The sequence below is a fragment of the Drosophila tropicalis genome, unplaced genomic scaffold (assembly GCF_018151085.1).
Source record: "Drosophila tropicalis isolate 14030-0801.00 unplaced genomic scaffold, ASM1815108v1 contig_845, whole genome shotgun sequence".
NCBI classification, from domain to species: domain Eukaryota; kingdom Metazoa; phylum Arthropoda; class Insecta; order Diptera; family Drosophilidae; genus Drosophila; species Drosophila tropicalis.
The window spans coordinates 8,759,169-8,781,568 of record NW_027173338.1 but is presented as its reverse complement, the minus strand read 5'-3'; the positions used below and the strand labels follow the sequence as shown (position 1 = coordinate 8,781,568).

Sequence of the window (22,400 nt, the reverse complement as noted above, 5' to 3'; positions counted from 1 at the left end):
TAGAATGGTTTGTTTTTCGCTTTCTTATCCGCTTGCAATGCGTACGGTTCGCTGGCGTTTTGTATACTAAAGCCAAGTCAAAAGGATGGCTACGATGATGATAATGAAGCAGCAGCTCCTGTGGGAAAACTTAGCACTCTTTTCGGCACTCAATCTCTTTCTCTCGCTCTCGCTCTTTGTTGCTCTCTAGATTTGCGTGCGCATGAGCATTCTGAGAGAGTTGGCAATGTGGCCAATTCTTGGCTTGTTTATAACAACAATTGAAGTTGTCTTACTGCACTTTACTTGAACTTTTCAAAAACGAAAAAAAAAATGGGAAAAAACTTGGCAAGGCCCCATTTTTAACTGGAATTTTTAAAAGATTTTACTTAATGCTAAGACACTCAGGCGTTGGTTAGGTCATACAATACACACACACGCACACATACAGAAACGCACACACTCCTTCCCACTGGCATTCACCCATACACACACATACACACCACGCCCACGAAGCGACTTTCAATTCAAGTTGGCCTTTGGCTCTGGCATTGATGGTCGCCATCTCCATATTAAAGCCAAAAGTTATGGCTTTGTTTTCCGTTTTTTCTGTTTCTGTTTATATTTTCTTGTTTCTGGGCTAATTTCATTCTTAGTGCTAAGTCTTAGTGTCCGTCAATCAAGTTGATGGTTTTACCTAAGCAATATGATTAAGAATCAATGAGGGTTTTATTTCAATTCTTTATTGTATAAGACCTTCCTCAACATGTGGAAATATCGTTTAATTCAATTGTTGTAAACGTAATATTAGGAGTCGTAAGATTGTAGAGCAAAATAATAAATTTTGGATCATAAAATTATGCAAGTTGTAAGTTTTATATGAAGCCGTAATTCAGATTACGCCTAAAAGTAGGCACATCACGGTGAATTTTGTTATAAACTTATTTTATCTTTGCTGAAATTCTCAACTAGTTTGAAATGTAAGACCAGAGAAAGAATAAAGCAACAGTTTTTATACTTTATCTAGGATGTTTTTAACAATCGATGTGTTGTTAATATTAACTAATCAATAACGACTTGTTATTTAAAAGTTTTATTAACTGAAGTAAATTAAATATTCTTTTAATAAAATATTTCTTAATACTTCTTCTTAAATTTATAATATTACTAAAGTATCAAAAGAATACAAAACTTACTTAATTAATCAAAAAATGTAAGTAACTTTTTTTAAAATTAGAGGTATTTTCTAATAATTTCATATCATGTAAGACTTGTAAAATTTGTTTAATAATCTATTTCAATAATAAAGTTTCTTCATAGTTTCTTGTTATTCTCATATTATTTGATGGCCTTTGAAAAGAAAAACTATAATCTGTTTTGCATACTCCCAGCTCAACACTATTCAATGTGCTTCTTCCAATCAGTTAGCCCCCTCTAGTCTGTACTTCTCCCGCTTACAACCCAAAACTGAACTCAATGCATTTATATATACTTATAAGTATATACGAGCTGTTGCCTTGTGTATTCAGGAAAATTATCATCTCGCTGCTTTGTACGTGCGTTTTCTACTCTTGCTTCGGCGGCTCCTGCTGCTGGCTGCTGTTGCTGTGTGCCTTGAGCCTCGATAGAGAACGAAAAGCAGTGACTTGTCCTCATAGATACCTCACATACACACATATATATGGGTATATATGTATGCATATCTCAATGCCTCCCACCACGCCTTCAACCAAGCTGGCTATAGCTGCTTATCTCATACAAAACACTGGTTGCTTTTGGCGAGAGGAGAAAAAAACTTTTGCCAAACAGGAATTGGAGCAAAAACGAAAAAGAAAAGAAAATGCCGAAAAATACTTTCTTTTTTTTTGCGCGTTTTGTGTAGTCAAAAGAATCAGGCTTCAAAATTATATACAAGTTTATGGCGTGCCAAGAAGTTAAAGGTTTTTCTTCCATTTGCCAATGCTTCAACAAGTTTCTTTCTTATATTTCTTTTTGCATTGGCATGAGAAACTATTTTCCCATATTCGGTAGCCTTAAAGACTGCCCCCGTCTTTAAATCGTAAAACAATTTGGGGGAAAAGCTATTGGCAATACCTAAGAAAATACGAGCTCCAGCAAAAGCAGTTAAAAGCCAGTTTTATATTCATTACAAGGAGTCACAAGGAACATCAACAATTTACGACGATGCCAGACGGAACTGGTCCAGTTTTTTTTATGGTTCCAACTGTTTCACCTTCACTCACCTTAGTCTTTCTTTCTCATTCTTTCGCTCTCTCTCTCTCGTATCCCTCTGACTCACCCTATTTCTCTTTCTCCTACAAACGCACTGGGATTGCGGGCGAATTTGCACATAGAAGAAAACCAAACTATTGACATTCAGCGTAAATTTATTTTCACTATTTAATCGTGTCTTGCTAATAGATTGCTAATAGATAGGATATATATTTCTAGAGTTCCCAAAAGTATGCTAAGAAAGAAGACAAGAAGTTTTGTTCAGCGAATAAAGGTGGATTGTTCAAAGGGTCTAAATCGAAATTTTTAGATCTAATGAAAAACCGTTAAAGCACGAATAGACACACCTGAGTTGCACACATAATCAGCATGCAGAGAAGAAACCCATACATACATACATTTCTGGGTGCCATATACCCTATACATATGTATGTGTGTTCAACTTGACTTTTACTTGACTGCAGGCAGCAGAGTAAAAGTAAAAGTAATAGAAGTCCAAATAAAAATACACAAAAAAGCAAAAACAAAAACCAACCAAAATATATATATACAACGAAAAGACGAAACTTTTTTTAGCTTAACTAACTCTACTGAAACTTAACTGAGCTTAGCTCATTTTGAAGGACTTTCGGGCCCTTGGTTTTTATTTTTCCGTTCTTTCTTTTCACTATTGTTTATTTACTTATTCTGCGCTAAAAATTAAACGGCCACGAAACTTTTCTGTGGGGTTCGGTAAATAACTTTACACGCCACTTGAACACGCAGGGAAAAACTAAACTAAACGAACAAACCAACTAACACAAGCTGTAACACATTTTAATTAAATTAAAAAAAAAAATACAAACAATACACAAAATGTTAAAGCCCCCCCCCAAGACAATGGGAATATTGAAAATTAAGTTAAAGTTAGCAAAGTGATAAGTAATATTAAAAGTTGTTTGCGATGCATTTTGATTGAGAATTTAATTTACAACTATTTTTAATAATAATTATGTTGGATGGCTTTATTTTTGGCAACCGATAATTGAGGGACTTTTAAAACCCATAATGGTCATGAAAAAGTTGAAAGGCTTAACACTATCTAATAGGTCCAACTAGTTAGTAGTTACTAATAACAAGTATTTGAGCCTAAGTTCTTCATTTTGTAATTAGCTGGCTTCTCTAAAATCTGCCCAAGACACAGAAGAGTATTTGTCATTCGTTTTAGGATTTCTATAAACTCCTTCTTGCTTTAGGTAATGATTGTCGATTTCTACTTTTTAACGATTCGTTGCTTAGTCTTTAAACTATGGAGTTTAAAACTGTTAAGTCTTTTTTACTTTTGTAAATGTGGAAAGACAGAGAACAGACGCATCCTTATTCTCATCCTGATTTTTGGTTGTTTAAACTAAGGACTATGAAACATTTGTAACTTTGCTTTGATAAGATTGTGAAAGTGTTAAAGTCTATTGAGAACAAACCCTTAAGTTTCCAATTGCAACCAAATATCTTCACATTGTTTGTTTCAAGGTCAACAAAGGCAAAAAATAAACAATTGCCTCAAGATGCCTTTAATGTGACTAGTTAGCCTCTATTCTCACTCAATACTATGTAATATGTTTTATGAAACGATGTGGCACACGGCAGGAGCACATCAATAACACTATCGCAATTACATTGCAATACGAGGCAAAGTGATTGTTATCAAAGGACAAACACTAGCACTACAATTACACTACACACACACAGAGAGAGGGATATGGAAACAAAACTAGGATAACAGTCAACAATAAAAGAGAAACGAAATGGACAGCCTAGAAAGCTAGAATTGCTTCAAGTCCGCGCCATAATGGAAAACGTCTATGTTGGGGGAGTAGGAAAGGCATTTCATTTTATCAGCTCTGAATTGCCAGCTCCCTACTTCATTCCGCCTAGACCTGATAAGAGATACATTTTTCTTTCTTTCATTCTTTTTCTCCTGGTACATACTTTCAAGTGCGGCGAGCGGAAGAATGAACAATATTAACAACAAAAACAATTATAAGAACAGGCATTTTGCACTTGACACTCACGGGAAAGTAATAACTTTTGGTTTAATATGAAATTGAGTTAAATTTATTTTCAACACTTTTGCACTGGAACTTAATTTCATTATTTCTTTGTTAATGTTTGAATTTGTATTTGTTGTCGCTAACGTTTGCTAATTATTAATTTAATATTATTATTATTATTTCTATTTTATTTATAATTTGCGGAAGGGAGGCGAGGGAATGCGTGTTAACGAAATGAGAAAAGATTGTCTACTGAATTTGCAAAACTTTGTCCGAGTCCCTTTATGCCAGAGCCAGAGAGGCCACGGTGCGTATGTGTAATATGCGTTAGTTCATTTTCATTTCATTTCAATTTTCTGTTGTTGTTTTATCTTCTTTTTTTTTTTTTGGGAAATGCGCGCGCAAAATGTCTTTGACAAAATAACAGCTGAGCTGATTAAGAGAGTGAGAAATAGAACCAGCTAGAGCAAGTGAGAGAGAAAGAGAGAGTGAGCGCATACTCCAGCAAGAATCAGCAGCTGAGAGCCACAGTGTTAAAGTGAAAGTAGTTTTGTTTATAAACCACATTCGCCCAAAAAAGAAATCCTCCCACTCGAAGCAGAAAGGTCGCCAATCTCACTGATAATAGCCAACTTTGTGTTGGCAACACTCTCTCTCACAGTCCCACTAAGAGAGTGACAGTGAAGGGCCCACAATGGAGAAACAAAAGAAAGAGAATGAGAATACGACAACTGACCGGAAGTGGCTTTGGTAAGTGGCATTTCCTTGAGCAAATCCATCAACTAACAACTATTTAACTATTTTGCAACATAAGCGTTACTCTGGAGCAATTCAACTTGATTGACCAGGCCTCAATTTAATCATCCTCGTCGATTTTCACAAATCTATTTAATGAGAATCCAATGCCCAATCGTATTGCATCTGACTAACTTGAGCTGAACTCCTTGCAGGGGGCAAACCAAATCAATAGATTTCAAAATTATTTTAGTTTTGACCATGTACTAGAGGCCCATATTTTGGCTAGGTCTTTTACCCATTTATTCCAGAGTAAAGACTCTGATCAGCATTTTATTTGCCAATATATAACGATTTATGCTTTGGTTGCAGAACTCCCACAAGCTGAATTTTCTGCTTTACAAAGTTTTGCTTAATTCCGAGTTTGTGGTCACAAAATTTGAACTCAATTCTGGCCGAATCGCATTGGTTTGGCGTTAATTAAAAATATATAAGCGCTATTGGTCAGCAACAATCTCGCATGTCTTTACAAAAGACCAAACAAAAAAATCTTTTTCGTGCGGTTTTTGGCCGGAGGTGTTTGACCTATACAGGTCAACAGTTTTCATCGATGAAAATTTAAGTAGGCAATAGGGGATTTTTTAAAATGTGGAACCAAAGTGCTCTTTTGGCATTCCAACAACTCATATTTGTTTAAACTTTTGAAATATGAGACTGCTATCATTGCTTGACAATATTCATGTTTTTATCGGCCATTGAAAGAAATAAACATTTCTGCTTGATACCTTCTTATTTGTTTGCTTGTCTCTTCAGTAAAACATTTTCTCTCAAAGACGAAGCTAATCTGAAGGAATGCCATTGAAATTTATCCAATCCATCCATCCAATAACAAGATTGAGATTATCAAAAGAATTCTGAGCAGACTTTCTAAAAAGACTTCTCTAAACAATCTAAATATAACCACTTGAGTTTTTAAATTATCGATAACAAAAACCAATTTCCACACCAAAGTGATGACCTTTGTAGATCCGCCACTGAGCGCTTAATATAAGAAATATATGAAAAAGTTTTCAATTACGTATTATTCTTTTCTTTTTCGAACATAATTCTAATCTGACACCGACATATAAAGCAAACCCTATATGCGACGAAATCAAATTGCAAAACTAAGCCACAAATCGACCAAACGTGACCGATAGTATTTGTTATCTGAGAAGTTCCGTTGACGGAATCGAAATCTTTGTAGACCTGTTGTCTGGCTATAGCTTCATTTACATGACGATTTGCAAAGTGAATACGAAACCAAAGTAGAAAAAACAATCAAAAAGAAAAACAGCATAAAACCAGGTGAGCTCAAAAATATTGCTTCAGTTGGCAAAAAATTGTGAAAATGTGGAGCAAGTTACATTTTCTGTGGATTTTCATTTATTTTTTAATAGATCTGAACGATGCTGTGCCAGTGGAAATGCTACCACGTTTCAATCATTTGGGGTAAGTGACTTTTATAGATCTCTCTATCCGTTTCTAAGGACTAATTCCCTCTGTCTTACAGACATCGACCAAATGTCAGTAGAATTGTCGCACCTGAATTGATTTCAACTACCACTACAACCCCATCTCCCGCTTCACAGCCAGAGGCAGCAAATTTCGAATACGCTCTGCTTGGTCAGGATCCCAAAGATCAGCATTGGTATAGGGTTAGTTTAACACCCAAAGGTGCTGGCAATAAGTCAGGCGGGGGTGGCTATCGTGCAGAATTTGCAACTAGGAAATTAGCACCCTACAATGAGCAATTGGCTCACAAGCATGATAAGACCATTACCGAATTACTCAATTGGTTGGAACAATCTGAGGAAAGGAATCTTCTAAAGGTCTATCAAAATCTATTGGCCCATGAGGCAAAGGAACAAGAGCAAGCCCACGCAAATAAAAACACAAATACAATTGAAATTGAAACTGGAAATGAAATTCAATCTCGGCCACGACAAAGACAAAGCAAAGAAAGCAATCAACCATTGTTATTGCTAGGTGACAGCGAAGCTGGGCCGCAGGAGGAGCTGCAGGGGGAGAAAGTCAAAATAACACCTTCAAAAATCTTTAATTCTACTGAAACTGATACTAAAATGGTTAATAATTTTGTCTATTTTATTAAGGGACTGGAATAAATTAACAAATATAAAAATAATTAACTCAAAATTCATAACATGTAGTTACGTATGTATGTGTCATAAATATAAATAAGCAACAATATTAATGCTCTTGAGAGTATTGAAGTACAGAATGACTCAAAAAACTAGTAACCAATTCATCTAAAAGATACAAATAGTTTTTTTTTCAAATGTTTTTGCAGAAATATATAAATTTCATGCGAATCTATAGTACTTATGTATAGTTTGTGGGGTCGGAATAGCTTCCTTCTAACTGTTACATTCATTTTTGGGACTTTAATACACCTTTTTATCCTATGGGTTAACATTCACCCATTCACCCTAAAACACAAAAGTATTTGACAAACTAAAGTGGTTCTGGGGTCTAATTTTCTGATATTTTTAAGGTTTTTCGTTGTAACTTACCGAGAATGTGTAAAATTTGTTAAGTCTCGAAACAAACTTTAGAATATCTTATATACACTCATGAAACATTCACGATAATCCTGTATGCCACAATTACCTTGATGACAGTGGCGTAGTAACGGGGGGGGTTTTGGGGACAAACCCCCCCCCCACCCCCGAAAATTGGTTCATTTCCTATAAAATTGATTCAGCCAATTCAATATCTTTGATCCTAAAACATGTTAACCCCCCCAAAATTTTTCTGGCTACGCCACTGCTTGATGAAGCAGCCTTCAGACCTTTACAAATTTCTGGCTACGCCACTGCTTGATGAAGCAGCCTTCAGACCTTTACAAAAAGTACAATAAATCAGCTATAGCCTTAGCTACCTGGCTCACCTCCAGATCGCAAATTTGGGCAAGTGTTCTCAATAATGTTGGTCATCTCGAAAAAATTTTGGAAAAAAAACAGTCAGGGGTATTAAAAAATCGCAGTGTCTCCGTCGCCCCCCTCCTCTCGCCCCTTTGTCCTTTTCCCGCATTCCATAAAAGCTTATTTTCAAATATGTATAAATTCGGAGCTTTTTTGACAGACACACACACACAAAATCCACCGAAAATAGGGGGTGTATCGACATTTAATATATCGCTACCTATCGACTTCTGGCGCTTAATATAATTTTGAAATTTTCAGCAGGAATCTAAGAAACTGGTTATAACTTAAGGTATATTAAGATGGATGGAAATGAAAATTCATATATCAACACAATAGACACTTAAAATGACGCTAAAATGGATCGACTCTGCAAGTGTTGCGATTCATTTAATAGAACCGAAATATTGATTACATATAACTGGTATACAGTTGAAGAAGTTAATCAGTTTTGTTTTGAATCCTTGCCCTTGGTTCGAGATCATCACGATTAGCCCTTTCGAGGCGAGAATCCTTCAACTCATAGGCAGCTTTAAAGACCATTTCGTCTTTGACTTCATCGTAAACCAAGAGATTGGGATTTACACGAGTGCTGCCCCGCTCTCCACCCAACGATGTATAGCCCTGATCATAAAGGCAGCAATATGGCACCTTATTCAAACGTATATAGTTCCATATATCGGAATAATTCCAATCGAGTAGGGGAAATACTCTAATCAAGTTACTGGGCCAATTGTTGTCGCAGGGCATAAATTCACTGAACTTTGAACAAGATGGATCGGACGAACGGCATCCCAGGAAAATGGCACGGACCTGAGGATGATCGCTTACAACTTGTTCAATGGCCAATTTAAGAAGTCCCTCGTAGCGTAATAATTTGAATTGATAATGCTTTACACTACTTCTGATAAATTGTTCAATCTCCTCAAAGGGATCATGAGACTTGATATAGACCGCCTGCAAATGGCCCGACAACTTGGTCTGATTGGCTAATATATCCAAAAGCACAGTGCAATCTTTGCCTCCATTGAAACACAACATCATCTCATTTGGCTGATAAAGCGCCATGGCTCTTTCGATTGTTTCTTGGGCCTTTTTTAGCTTTATGCCCATTTGCCCCATGTTTTCCTGCTGCCGGCATTGATATCTTAACTGTTGATGCAGTAATTTCCAAGGATATATTTTCAATACAGATTTCATTTTTAATTGTTTAAAGACAAACGAAAAGTAAATATCGACAAGATGTTTTATAAAGCAAATGTTGCTCAAATTTTTCGATTGCCTCAAGTATTGAAAACACTTTTTTTGTTAACAATAAAGTTACTATATTCATGTGATCTCTTTAAGACCAAATATGCAACCAATTTATAATATCTGTACATATAATGTTTAACTTACGATTGTACACAAATTAAAGATAAAATGAAACAAATAAATGAATGAAAGAATATATAATATTCAAAACTTAAATAGTCAACCAATAAGATGTAAGTTTTTTGTTTCAAATGAACTTGTCATCTTAATTTAAATAAATGTATGGTACAAATCAGATTGAAGAACCTTTCATCAGCTCGATCAACGCAGAAAAGGTCTTACGTAGATGAGCCATTTTTAAAATTTAAGTTCCAAAATTCTCAAGTTCTTAAGAAGCATTTAATAGTCAAATATCATTTTTACATTTATATGTATATTCTTTGTTGTACTAGTTCATGACTTTATGTCAGTTTCAATTCTTTAACCATTGACATTAAACAATACTGTTATGACAGGCTTAAGGAAAGATGGTACCCTGCGGCCCACAATATGATGTGAACAGAATTGGTCTTCGTTGGTGTTCAGCATTTGTTTTTTTCTAGATCTTAGGGGGGCTAAAATGGGTTAAATAAACTCCCTACATTAAGAATTCATATCTACTAATACGGGCACTAAATTGTAGAAGCCAAAATTGAGAGGAAATATAAACTTTTTTGCAATAAAGAACTTTTACAATTTTTATAAAACAAAAATTTCATAATTTTCGCTGAAACTAGCTTTCCGTTATTTTAACTAAATTAACTTTTCAAAATTATATATTTAACTAGTAAAATATTTTGTAAAGTCAACAAGTTCAGTGGCCCACAAAAAAAAAAAGTGCAACGGAAATATTTTAGCTCGTCACTTTCTGACCAAGAAATAAAAACTGCTGACTGGAGGCAGATGAAAACTTGGGCAGTGCTTGGCATAGCGTTTTTGGTCGACCGCTATATAAAGCCCACCAAGAGGGCCAATAGACACATCAGTTCGCTTCCAAGTTTCAAGAGAGCAACCAACCAACCAACCAACCAACAATCAACATGAAATTCATCGCTGTCATTGCTACCGTTTGCCTGTTGGCCACCGCCGTTGCTGCTGACGAGAAGGACAAGATGGTTGGCTCTGCATACGGCGCACCTGCTGCTCCATCCTATGCTGCTGCCCCAGCTGCTCCAAGCTATGCTGCTCCTGCTGCTCCAGCTTACTCGGCACCAGTCTCGATTCCGGCTCCACCATGCCCCAAGAACTATCTGTTCAGCTGCCAGCCCAATTTGGCTCCAGTTCCCTGCAGTGCTCCAGCTCCAGCTGCAGCTAGCTACGGATCCGCCGGTGCCTACTCGCAGTACGCCCCCGTCTACGCTCAGCAGCCCCTCCGCTGGTAAATTGCTGTTGCGAACAAACGATATGACCACCGATATCAACTTGGACGAATATAAATAAAAGAAAATCCATAAAATATGTGACAACATAAAAACCAAATTATTGTTTTCCATTTCAAGTGGGTCTTTGGGGCTACAACAAAGCAAAAGATATTTCATATTTTTAGATATGGTCCTTTGGATCTTTTGGAATAATTAAATACACATATGTGGTTTATCAAAAAAGTTCCATCTGATTATATCTTCTTGACTTGGCTCTAGGCAACAATCCAACTAATATCAAATGGTAAGAAAGAATCGAATACAATTTTAATACAACAAATTATTATAAATATTAATTCCAGTATTAAATTTATTTTAATTTTACAAATTCATATCTCACATTTCTACAACAATTCGAACAAAAATAAAGTTAATTTTATATATTTGTGTAAAAACAAACATTAACAAACTTTATGATTTAAAATGTATTTTAATTGCTGCTTTCAAACAGCCGAAGCACTTGGAATTTTTTATGTATATGTATAGAGAGAGAAAGAAATTTTGTTATAGCTAAGTAAGGTGAGAAACCAAAACTTTACAAAAAAGAAACTAAACAATAACCTTTTTTCTTAAATATTATGGAAAAATGGCTGTTAGTTTTATGGCCTTTGTTAATAATCATCGTCATCCGGTTCGGCATCGTCCAAGAATCGTGCTGCCTGCATCTGTTTACGTATCGCGCCCACTTGGGTGAGAATTTTCGGTGATGTTGAGGAAACGGTGAACTTTTGCACAGCGGGAACCTGTTAAAAAAAGTAAAAGGAAATGAGAAAGAATCCTAATATCCCATTATACAGCCATCTATCGGACAGAGAGTAAAGTAGCTCTTTCTTTTTGTCATTTGCCTACCTCCCATCGCTTCTTTAGGTGATCGATTTTTCGCTGATTATTGCTCGTCAAGGTCATGCCAGTTTCCTTGCGTGTCATTTTGGGCATTTCACGCAAGAGGGGCATGGATAGGTTATGTGGGGCCACAGCTTCTCTGAGGACCACATCTCGTCGGCTTATTGTCTGGGGAGTTGTTTGTGTGCCACGATGGCGGGACTCACTCTTACTTCGTTGGTTTGAGGCCAAATCACCATAGTTTTTCAAGTAACGCGATAAACGCTGATCGGTCTGACGACGTATACGATCCAACGCATGTTCATCACCGCTGTCCACTTCAAGGCTAGTATTAGCACTACCAGAAACTGTCGAAAGTTGTTGCTGCTGCTGCTGGTGTTCAACGAAAGAAGGCTTTACGGGAGTTGGCTTATAATCTGCATGAAATATAGAATTTCTTGCAATGTTGATTGAGTATGGAGGTGAGATTGTAGGATTCGACTGATCTGGAAGATTTAAAGATGTAGTTTCCTTAGCTGCTGGCACAGAATAATTAAGTTCCAGGACCCGAAAAGCATTATCATCGGTAGTGGTTGCAGCAGCCTCTGTGTCTTTCTCATTGATATGCGAACGTTCGGTATCACGGCCACAAGCAATTTCCTCAAGGCAAAACGAGCACAAATTGCGACGACAGTTCATGCAGACATTTCGTTCACGCTGACAGGCTCGACACACATCACTTTTAGCCAGACATTCAGTGCACATGGCATACAATCGTTCGCATTTCACACAAACCAGGGCATAACTGCTGCTTCGACACTTGTGATTGGCATCGTCCACTTCGTTATTCACATAATCATTCTCCTCCTCATCTTCGTCATCTGTCGTTTTCCTCTCCTTGGATTCATCGTTGGCCTGATTGTCTTGCTTTTTCTTCAGTGTCAAGGCCAATTTACGTTGGCATCGCAGACAACAACTTTCATAGCTCTTTAACGGCTCATCGCACATGGGACAAATTTTGTCACACAAATGGAAGCACTCGCGTTCTATTTTCGACATTTGCGGTGGCAACTCAAAATCCAATTCCACAGCCGGCGGCAAGGGTTGGCCACGTCGATATTCGTGATGAGCTGAATTGCTAAAGTATTTATACACCTTATTGGTATTGGATTCGTCCTTACTTCTGGAAGACGTGTCGGCCAGATTGTTGCTACTCTCCTGCTTCTTTCTGTTGCTGTTACTGTTATTGGCCTTTAGAAATTTAGCATCCTGTTCCAGCTTGGACAACAGTTCTTCACGCATTAAACGATTGCGTTCGGACTCGATGCGAGCCTAACCAGGAATTACCAAAAAAGTAGAAATGTTAATAAATTCAATTAGGCAAATGAACCAAATGAAGTTTTGTATATAACTATTATTAGAAACGCTTGCGAAAAGTATCAGATTACAATTTACCAATTACATTCATTTCATTTAATTGCTCTTGAAATGAGAATAACTCTAATGTTCTAATCAATTAAAGGCTATTAGCATTAGGCCATGTAATATATGAATAGAAAATTGGAACCAGGTTAAATATATCAGAACTTTTTGATGCACAAGCAAACTAATCATAAATAAACATCAAATATATTATCACTGTATGAAGTTAATTGTGTAAGTCTAAGTTATAGAACAGCGGAATAAGTAATACAAGGAAAATGTTGTGGCATTAAAGTTTTCATATATGGAGAGTTTTTATGATATATTACCCGATTCTTGAAAATACTCAAAACAGTCTTAATGAACAGTTTAAAATATTACAAACTATTAATTTTCTTTGTATGCCGTGTAGACTATAAATACATTTTTCGAAAATAGTTTTTGTCGTTATCTAAATAGATAAACATTACATTTAAATCAGATAATCTGAGAACCTGATATCTACAAATCTGTATAGTCATATGGACATTGGATTTGAATGGACTCTAATCTACAAGATTCCAATAATTCCCTAATACTTTGTTAGATTAATATTAACCAAACAAGACAAACTTCTTTTAATCGTTCTTTTAGCAAACAAAGAGCTTGTACGTCTATTACATTATTCACCTTTTCGATGCGTACACGTTCCTTTTCCAGCTGCTCTTCAAGTTGCATGCTCTTTAGTTGAGCTTCGAGTCGTCTGAAAAGGCGTAACATTTAAGCAATGGTTACTTTAAAGAAAATTATCATTATGCTAAACCTTGTGAGTGCCTCCTCCTGGCGACGCTCTTTCTCTCTAAGCATTTCAATTGAGCGACGTTTCTCCTCAATCTGCTGCATTAGATCACGTTGATAATCCTTTTTACGAGCCGTTTCCAACTCAGCACTTCGCATATTTCGCTCCATAATGCCATTGCCAGTTACTATATTGGATAGCTCTACATGCCCCAGATCCTGAATCAGTTTATGCCGTGTAGTGCCTGGTCGTATACTTTTAGGCGGCACATAATTTGGATTATTATTTACAATTAACTCTAGGTCAGTCTTATCCGTTGTGCTTTGATTTGAAGTGCTGGTAGTTGTCGATTGGCTGGAACGTGGCTGAGTGGCAGCAGCATCCGCCGCAGCGGCAGCCGTTGAAGCTTGCTGTGATCCCTGCTGCTTGTTAACTTTTCCTAAACGCTGTTGCTGATGTTCTCGATGATATTTTGTGGCCGGTGGATGGAGCATCTAGACACAAAAATAAACAGCGAACAAATATTTATTATTAATCACGAAAACAATCATAAATTTGCCACCTTATTACCATAACAAGAGTTCACACATCATAATCTCACCTGGTGCTTGAGAAAGTTCTGCTGGTTCTCGCGCTGTCGCTCACGCAAATAATTTTGCCGTTTCTGATTTTCATTGTTAAAGCCGGGAAAATACGAATAAAATGTGTCCGTAACCCATTGCTCCATATCATCCTGCACGCGAAAGAGGAACAGCCACACACAGGAATAGAAATAGAAAGAAAGAGAAAGTAGAAATAAATGTGTGGGCGTGTTACGATATATGTATATACATATATATAAATGTATATTCATTATATAGGTTTTTGTCGCGCTTTTGTTTTAGTCCTCGTTTTATGTTTTTATTTCACTAGTTGGCGACACTACTAACCACCAGCAAGAAGCTTGTATACATGTTGGATTGTGGCGAGCGCTCAGCGGAAGGTAGCAAATTACTCGAACGCCGCTTTTTTCTGTTATTCTTATTTTGTTTTGGGGTCAGCGAGCTCTTCAAATAAGGCAGCAGCAAACCTGGAGCTAAGGCTCCACATTGCCTACTGCTTCTGCCATTTCTGCACATAATTTTTATGCCGTCGACGTCGCAAATCGCGTGCAACGATGGCATACAAAAATTATATATAAGTATATAAAGAAGTAAAAAATTTATTTCTTATAGAAAAGTCGACTAACTGAATACCCAAGTTTATTTAAAAGTAATCCCTTCTACGGCAAGTCTTTATAGATTTAATTAACTTATATAGTTTACTGAATGTTGTACTGTTGTTGTCCTTATTGCTTAACTTTTTTCTTTCTTAGTTTCAGTCTTTAATGTAATTGTAGAGATTAGAGTGGTTAGACATGACTCGTGAGTTTTTGATTTAACTTAAACGACATCTTGATGACTTTTTGACGCAAGACTGATCTTGGGATTTATGATATTTCAAAAACGTCGAGATAAAGACATACAAAGTAAATATTATTAAACTGCCAATTCAATGACACTTATTAAAGTAAAACCTTAACTTAACCTACTAATCAAAAATAAAACAAGTTCTATTATTATGTTGGTATTAAATATCAAAGGGTACATCTCAAGTCTAAGCAGGGATAATAATAAGTTAAAGCACGAGACGATATTCATTGTTGCCTCGTCGGACGACTGCGTCATCATTGACTGAACAGAGAAACAGTCGGTTCAGACATTTCACCTTAGTATTTGTTGTTGTTGCCAGTTTATCAACAAAATCCAGCTGTTTCACTCTTCCAACAGGGACATGTCCAAGGCTAATTGGGGTCCAAACACCTCCTCCAAAAACTCAAAAGTCAGTAAATGATCTAACGAAATTTCCAACTTTGAAATTTGTAAAAAAAGCTACTCATATTATTTTAAAGAGAACTGTTTTTTTATGATATATGTCGACAAGAACCTCATTGAGCGACTGCCTCTGGCTGTTCTTTGCCGAGCCTTTTCTGGTCTAGGTCTAGATGTTCCTTGTTGGGCACTTTAGTTAAATTAGCTTGCATTTCTCACTCTTGTCTCAACTGGCAACTTCGTCCTGCTGTCTTTCCCTCAGTGTTAATTAAAGTTTATTTTAACATTTTCATCATACTTATAGCATAATTAAAGGCAATTTCTTCAAGAATATAAACAGCAGGGGAAATGGAGGAGAAAAGAAATAATACTATAACAAAATAATTTGCATATGCTACAAATATAATTCAGGTCAAGGAAATTATCAAGGTAAATAAGCTCAAATGTTGATGGCAAAAGTAGAGAGAAGAAACTTTCAAGTAACTTCAAGTGGCATGGGCCGAGAGGTGACTCCAGTGAATGGCAGGCAGTGAAACAGGTGACATGTCTGGGTACCCAAAACCTTTTCCATTTCTTGCCCATTCAATGGGATTGACAGCTTCTCCGGTTTTTGCGTGCCGTATTCAAATTAGGTTAACGAAGTGGTAACTCATACACTCCTCTCCCCCTCCTTCACTGTTTGGTGGAATATGCGTATAAATGCTTAACCAGGCCATGACGCGTCGCATCCTGTTTTGGCGTCGCATCTGTTGAACTATTTACACACACGCCACAATTAACTAAGTTCAAGGGCAGTCAATGAAATACCAAAAAGCATACAAAATGCTTTCACTGTCACGCTTTTCAAATGATTATTTTGAATGCCACCCTAAAAATCAACATAAATCAAACGTGTAAAGGATAATGTCTGACATTGACTAACGAACTGAATAACCAACTAACTATGTTCATGTGCATCCAGGCCCCCTAAAGGACAATTAAGTTAGAAATATTTTTCGTGTGAATGTGTAACCTTGTTCACTTTCGGGTCGTAACCTTCAGGCATTCGACTTGTCTATTATGTGGCTAAGCAAATGACTATCATTGACAATTAACCAAACAAAACGCTCAACAATCCCAATACCAGTAGTTTTCATTGTCATTTGGGAGGAGTGGCACCTATGAAATAACTAGTATGAGATCGCATGACTTGAACTATCAAAAATAAATTTGTGGGACACATTCAGCAAGTCAAAAGCTGCCGGAAGCTAAGTTCAACCTCATAGAAGGTTTATATACTAAAAAGTTAATATACTCGTATGGCCCAATGATATGCATACTTATTTTCTTTCCAGGATAGAAACCCAATAGCATTGGTAAATTACAAAAGAATTAGAATGTCCAAGCAAACCTAACATAAGCTAATAATGGGAGTAACTTGTTACAGAAGAAATGTAACAGATGTTAAGCCCTGATCTAAATAAATGTTAATCTTGATCTATATCAATAAGATATTAAATAATATTTAACCTGATGTTTCAATTCAGAAAACATTTCAGATTTAATACCCTTGCATTAGGGTATTGATAAGAATTGTTGTAGAAGAAAGCTGAAGAAGAAAGCATTTCCGACCATTAAAAGTATATTAATACAGCCAGATCATATGAATTACTTCAAATTTTTATATATATTGAATTCAGTATTGGAGCACTACATATACAACTGATTTGAGTTCTGCTTTGATTTATAAAAGATCGTCCACTCTTTATGTGTATATATTCACACAAGATTAATTATGATTAGCCTAATCTTTAGTTCTTGGAATCTGGAAGACTGTGTCGAATATTTTGATTTTGTTTCAGTATGGTTTTTATTTTTCCCTAGAGTGAGGCTTAGAATGTTGCTGAGAATACTTGAAATTTGTTTGCTATTCTTGTTAATCGGTTTATGTGAAGTTATTATTGAAGACCAAGAAGGAATAGATTCAAATCAGAGATGATTACTGTGATTATTGTGGTAATAAATGTAAAAAGGGCGATGCCAGTTGAAGCGACAGAAAATGCAGGAAAATAGGACGTACTGTTATCACTGACAAATATGAAAAGGAACTAGTGAATGTGAAGCTTGGTAAAATAGTAACAATAACACTAAAAAACAATCTTTTAAACCTAACTCTACATAAAAAACTTGAAGGCTTTTCCAGTAATATAAAGCTTTGGAACCTCAATATTGAATTTACGGAATCTGGGACAGAAGATATCGATTTTTAAGCTTCCCAATATATGAAGGCTCTTTATTTATTATGTGTTGAACATGCTATTTTATTGTATAGATGAAGAATATATATTTTACGAGGATACGGTTTTGGCTTCAAGCGGCCCGAAGACAACATGGTTTAATTGCCCCTATCATAATCAAGATCAACAACTCAACATGTCAACCATTTTAAATAATAACTTATCTGAAGAAAGAGGCAATTTGCGAGAATCATACATATTTTGTACAGAAACACTTTATCTTCGCAATGACACTTTTAAATTTAATACGCATTTTGAGACAATTGCCTTTCAGGAGACAACTTTAAAAATTCTTTAATGTCAATTAAGAATTACATTTCTGACAGCAATGAGTTTCTAAGGCTGGTATTTTGGCCTTTAAATACTATTTAAGCCCATCCAAATAGCCATGTCCGGCCGTCTGGATCGACGCAAACTACTTTATAGACCCTAAGGTGTGGAAATTTTGGTTGTGAGCTTCTATATGTTCAGATCAGACCACTTTATCATTTAGCCCCCATCAGCTGAAAGAACTTCATCTGAGGTACAATAACATTAGAGAGCTTCTTCCAGAAAGTATTCAATTCCTCGATATAAGAAATAACTGCACAAAAGTGTAAGAATGTTTCTAAAACAAACATTGAATATGTCCAGTGTGACCATCTTCAACAATTGCCCGATCTTGCCTTGCCCCACAAGATGATATATGAGGACGAGGAAATACAGATGATCAATATCGAATCTTAAATCCATACTAAATTACTAACAAACAAGAAGACTTCAATTGTCCTTTATAAAGTCCAGTCATTAAAAATATATTAATGTATGTATATACCTACACACATGTAATCATTCAAAATGGTAAACATACAAATAACAATAAAACTCTGCAATAAAGTTCACATGCCGTGCAAACAAATTGAAATGATTTGCATGCCTTTGGCTATGGCCAGCACTTTCACATCAACCGATATTTTGCACAAAGTAAACGTTTTCTTTTGAAACCCTTTCAATTTTCCATTTCCATTTTCCACATTGAGCTTGCGTCATAATAATTTAAACGGGGAGCATTGCCATGAATGGGTAGGGGGCAACCGGAATGATGGGGCAATTAGATTGGATTACCATTTTTGTTTTGTTCTTTTATTCATGTTGCTTCCGTACGTTGGTTTTAATTAGCCGGCTATCAAAAGGCCTCCTCACTCCACAACCGCTCACCTATGCTGGCTTTGCAAAAAAATATATTCAAAATAACAAAAATCACAAAAAAACAATTTCAAGTTCAAACACAAACAAAACAAACAATGCAAACGCAACAAACGAGCTTCAAATTACAACTGAGCGAGCTAGTTTTTGGTTGGTTTGGTGCCAGCAAATTCATTAAACGAATCAACTGGGAGCAACTAGAGCACGGAATGAGCTTACAACAGCAACAATAGGGCCCGGCCCGGTCGTCTCATGCAGCATTGATAGAGGAAACTAGTAACGAGGCCAAAACAAAAAAAACAAACAAGCAAAAACATACATATACACTAGAAATAGAAATGTAGTGCCATACAACAAAATATTTAATAATTAAAATGACTGGCTGATGACAGTTAAGGCGGCTCGTGGCTTCAGCGTACAACGCATATGGCCCACACCCTGCCAAGTAGGGTGCAACACCCACCCATAAGAGCATTTGAATTGGTTTAACACGACCAACAGGGAAAACGCAAGCAGCCAAATGAAAAATTTTGTTTAAAATTTAAATTAGTTTAACTGAAGTATAGGCTGCAAGGTAACTTGTTGTTTCTGAGCTCCATGTAAGCAACGACTTCGAAAATACCCTGCCTTAGGTAACAGACTGTTCAATGCAATGCAAAATGGTCTTTCAATTTTGTGATCTCTTGATTAGAGAGAGTTAGGGGTGTACATATTCTGGTTTGTTAAGTTCATTAACATTTCTATTAAAGTTCACATTCCAAACACTTCTTTTTATCATTTACCAAGTATAATATCAAAATTTTTGTAATGTTTGTTATTTCAAAACAAGAAACACAATGAATAACTTGGAAAAACTGAATCAATATCTTTGAATTCGAACTTTTTATAGTGACTTGGGTGTTTCTGTTCGATTTCAAAACTAAAAACCTATATCCGTTTCAAAAATCATAGTCCTTTTTCTGTATTAATTAAAATTTAAAAACGATTTGGTTATACGAACCGCCTTGTTTAGTTTTTAGCGATAGTTTTTATAATATAATATCCCTCAATTTTTTTTAGATTTTCTCCGGGAGTCGGCATGTATATATTTCATTTTATGTCCTTAATGGCTTTATTTATTCCTATTCCTGATATGCAGGGTGCAGGGTGGCGAAAAAGTAATCAGACGATTGAAAAAGTTTAATTTCATTATTACAAAAGTTCGTTTTACGTCAATCATGTGACATTTGTGAACTAAACAACTGCATTAAACAAGCAGATAAGAAATATATCAGTCGAAATCTATATAAAGGTTTATGTAACAGTTCTTGGTTTCAGTAATAGTTATTGAATTATTAATTAAGCTTACATATAAATGTGCTCAAGACCCTGTTTTGCTTAACGAAAACTCACCAAATTTGGGTACCACAAGTCAACTTTAACAATGAGAGTCTTGAGGAAACTGAATCGAAAAGGTTTTGCAAATATTTTTCGGTGTTTTTCTTTTCTTTTTTGGTTTTCTGGAGAGCGAATAAAAATTGTCGCCAACGTCAACGAGGCGTATAGAAATGAATTTCGCACATTTATGGCAATTGTGTTGGGCGCCCAGAATTGGCGCATTGCCAAATGAAGCGCAACAAATAGAAAACTTTTTCGTTTTTTTGACGGGGACGAGGTCGTCGGGAAGTCATCCAAAAGTTTACTCACCGTGGTTCGCCGCCTAATTGGCAAACGATTCTCGCTTAGCGGTCGCCCGCTTTCCAAATTGCGTTCCTCCAGAGACGCATTTGGAGATTTGTACGGTCGAGCGCTGCCAACGAGCAGTTCACGTTGATTTACGAATTCTTTGGCAGATTTGGGTAACGCATTCGGCACCCCTCTCTTGTCATCCTCCTCCGACTCCTGCTGTAACTGACTCAAATCCAAATGAAGTTCTTCGTTTACGTTTTGGTTATCGGTTGCTAAGGAAGACAGCGGCGACTCCATGGAAAGTTCATTGGACTGTTCGTCCTTACGATGATGATGATTGTAAAGATGATTACGATGACATTGCACCGGCTTGTAGTCCTCGGTTTGTATTAATATTGCGGCTGGGCATTTTTCCGTGTGTGAGGGAAACAAACGTTCCCGGTCTTTTTGCAATTGTTGCCGCTCCAATGTAAGAAATTCTTGCAAGTCCATGGTATAAAAATTACCTAAAAACAATTGCAAACTGGTAACAAAGATCAATCATTGTATATTCGTATTCTTTATATCTTTCCACAGCTTGAGTTCACTTAAAAATCACTTTACATAACTTAAAAACGTACCATTGTAATGTGCAATAAAAATTGTTTAAAAAAATACTATTAGAGTATTAAAATGTTTCGCATTACGTTTAATTTGTTTGTTTTGATTTTTAAAAAAAAAAATGCGGAAATTTGCGGCTCGGCGAATTGGCGCGAATTGACGAGAGTCGCGGCGAAGTTCGATGACAATAACGATAACAAAACCTATCGAAAATCGACATTCCGGAGCAAAACCTATCGAAAATCGACATTCCGGAGCAAAACCTATCGAAAATCGACATTCCGGAGCAAAACCTATCGAAAATCGAAAATCGACAGTAGGCCGAGAATAATAATTTTTAAATGTCACTTACATTCTAGATTCAGAACTTTATATAAGCGAACAAATCTTTTCTTAACGCCTGTTTTTCGTTATTGTGAACAAAAAAATTTTGTATTTATACAGACTTCTGCAGCTCTACAATGGCTAGCAAATTAAAGCAAATTGAGGAAAATTCTAGTTGGTACAACAGTTTGTATAATGCAATTAAACAAACGCCCGTTAATTTATCACTTCTAATTGTGTCTGCTTTTGTATTCTTTCGGCTCGTGAGAATAACGCGACATCGTCGGAACAGAATTCCTCAGAGAGATCGAGAGATGCCTCCGCGGACTAATGGACTTGAGAATATAACATATCTGCCGTTGCGTAGAGATTTTACCGTTAGCGAACTGTTGGAATTTGATGGGACTGGTCATGATGGAAGGATTTTGTTGGCGATCAATTTTCATGTCTATGATGTATCCGAGGCCAGAAATTATTATGGCCAAGATGGAGTATATCCAAACTATGCAGGGCGTGATATATCACGAAATTTAATTAATTTCTCTATCGAAACACATGCACAAGATGGTTTTGATGATTTAAGTGATCTTTCCATGGCACAAATGAACATTTTGCTTGAATGGGACCAGCAATATAAGGAGAAATATCCATATGTGGGTCGTTTAATACGCAATAATGAACCGCGTACAAATTATGCTGATGAAGATGACGAGACGGAACCGGAAACTGTTGATAACATTCATAGTACATCAAATTTGATTTAAACAATAAAATTGATTTTAAGTACTTGAAAAAGTTCAA

At 36.2% G+C, this 22,400-nt stretch overlaps 4 protein-coding genes across 7 annotated transcripts in view; 1 reads left to right on the top strand and 3 right to left on the bottom strand.

The window, feature by feature from the left end:
• Positions 1 to 4,512, bottom strand: part of Tehao (tehao) — a 35,246-nt gene extending 30,734 nt beyond the window's left edge. For both annotated transcript variants that reach the window (XR_011033188.1, XR_011033187.1), the window contains exon 1: positions 4,180 to 4,512. The gene's annotated coding sequence lies outside the window, so the exon portion shown is untranslated. The remainder of the gene's footprint in view (positions 1 to 4,179) is intronic.
• A 3,812-nt stretch (positions 4,513 to 8,324) lies between these two features.
• Flad2 (Flavin adenine dinucleotide synthetase 2) lies at positions 8,325 to 9,213 on the bottom strand. The gene has a single exon (XM_068295609.1). The coding sequence runs from the start codon at positions 9,158 to 9,160 to the stop codon at positions 8,402 to 8,404; it is 759 nt and encodes a 252-aa protein (XP_068151710.1). The 5' UTR covers positions 9,161 to 9,213; the 3' UTR covers positions 8,325 to 8,401.
• A 1,021-nt stretch (positions 9,214 to 10,234) lies between these two features.
• Vm34Ca (Vitelline membrane 34Ca) lies at positions 10,235 to 10,732 on the top strand. The gene has a single exon (XM_068294851.1). The coding sequence runs from the start codon at positions 10,294 to 10,296 to the stop codon at positions 10,633 to 10,635; it is 342 nt and encodes a 113-aa protein (XP_068150952.1). The 5' UTR covers positions 10,235 to 10,293; the 3' UTR covers positions 10,636 to 10,732.
• Positions 10,733 to 10,970: 238 nt separating this feature from the next.
• LOC137580733 (histone-lysine N-methyltransferase, H3 lysine-79 specific) lies at positions 10,971 to 21,433 on the bottom strand. 3 transcript variants are annotated; one of them, XM_068294847.1, is made up of 7 exons: positions 21,296 to 21,433; positions 20,694 to 21,198; positions 14,298 to 14,429; positions 13,721 to 14,190; positions 13,588 to 13,660; positions 11,524 to 12,828; positions 10,971 to 11,417 (listed from the first exon to the last, which is right to left on the bottom strand). In XM_068294847.1, exons 2-7 carry the CDS (start codon positions 21,165 to 21,167, stop codon positions 11,286 to 11,288), a joined length of 2,586 nt encoding a protein of 861 aa, XP_068150948.1. In that variant the 5' UTR covers positions 21,168 to 21,198; positions 21,296 to 21,433; the 3' UTR covers positions 10,971 to 11,285. The 3 variants fall into 3 exon arrangements, with proteins under 3 accessions (XP_068150948.1, XP_068150950.1, XP_068150951.1); XM_068294849.1 differs by having other exon boundaries at positions 20,694 to 21,181; positions 21,296 to 21,428; XM_068294850.1 differs by lacking the exons at positions 20,694 to 21,198; positions 21,296 to 21,433 and adding an exon at positions 18,927 to 19,064.
• Between the last annotated feature and the right edge of the window lie 967 nt (positions 21,434 to 22,400).

Bases quoted from the DNA above. Each gene is read 5' to 3' on its own strand.
- Flad2 (XM_068295609.1), bottom strand. From the start codon at position 9,160: ATGAAATCTGTATTGAAAATATATCCTTGGAAATTACTGCATCAACAG.
- Vm34Ca (XM_068294851.1), top strand. From the start codon at position 10,294: ATGAAATTCATCGCTGTCATTGCTACCGTTTGCCTGTTGGCCACCGCC.
- LOC137580733 (XM_068294847.1), bottom strand. From the start codon at position 21,167: ATGGACTTGCAAGAATTTCTTACATTGGAGCGGCAACAATTGCAAAAA. The intron at 14,430-20,693 runs GTGAGTAAACTT...TTTCGCGTGCAG, and splicing joins CAATTAGGCGGCGAACCACG to GATGATATGGAGCAATGGGT. The intron at 11,418-11,523 runs GTAGGCAAATGA...TTTTTTTAACAG, and splicing joins ACCTAAAGAAGCGATGGGAG to GTTCCCGCTGTGCAAAAGTT.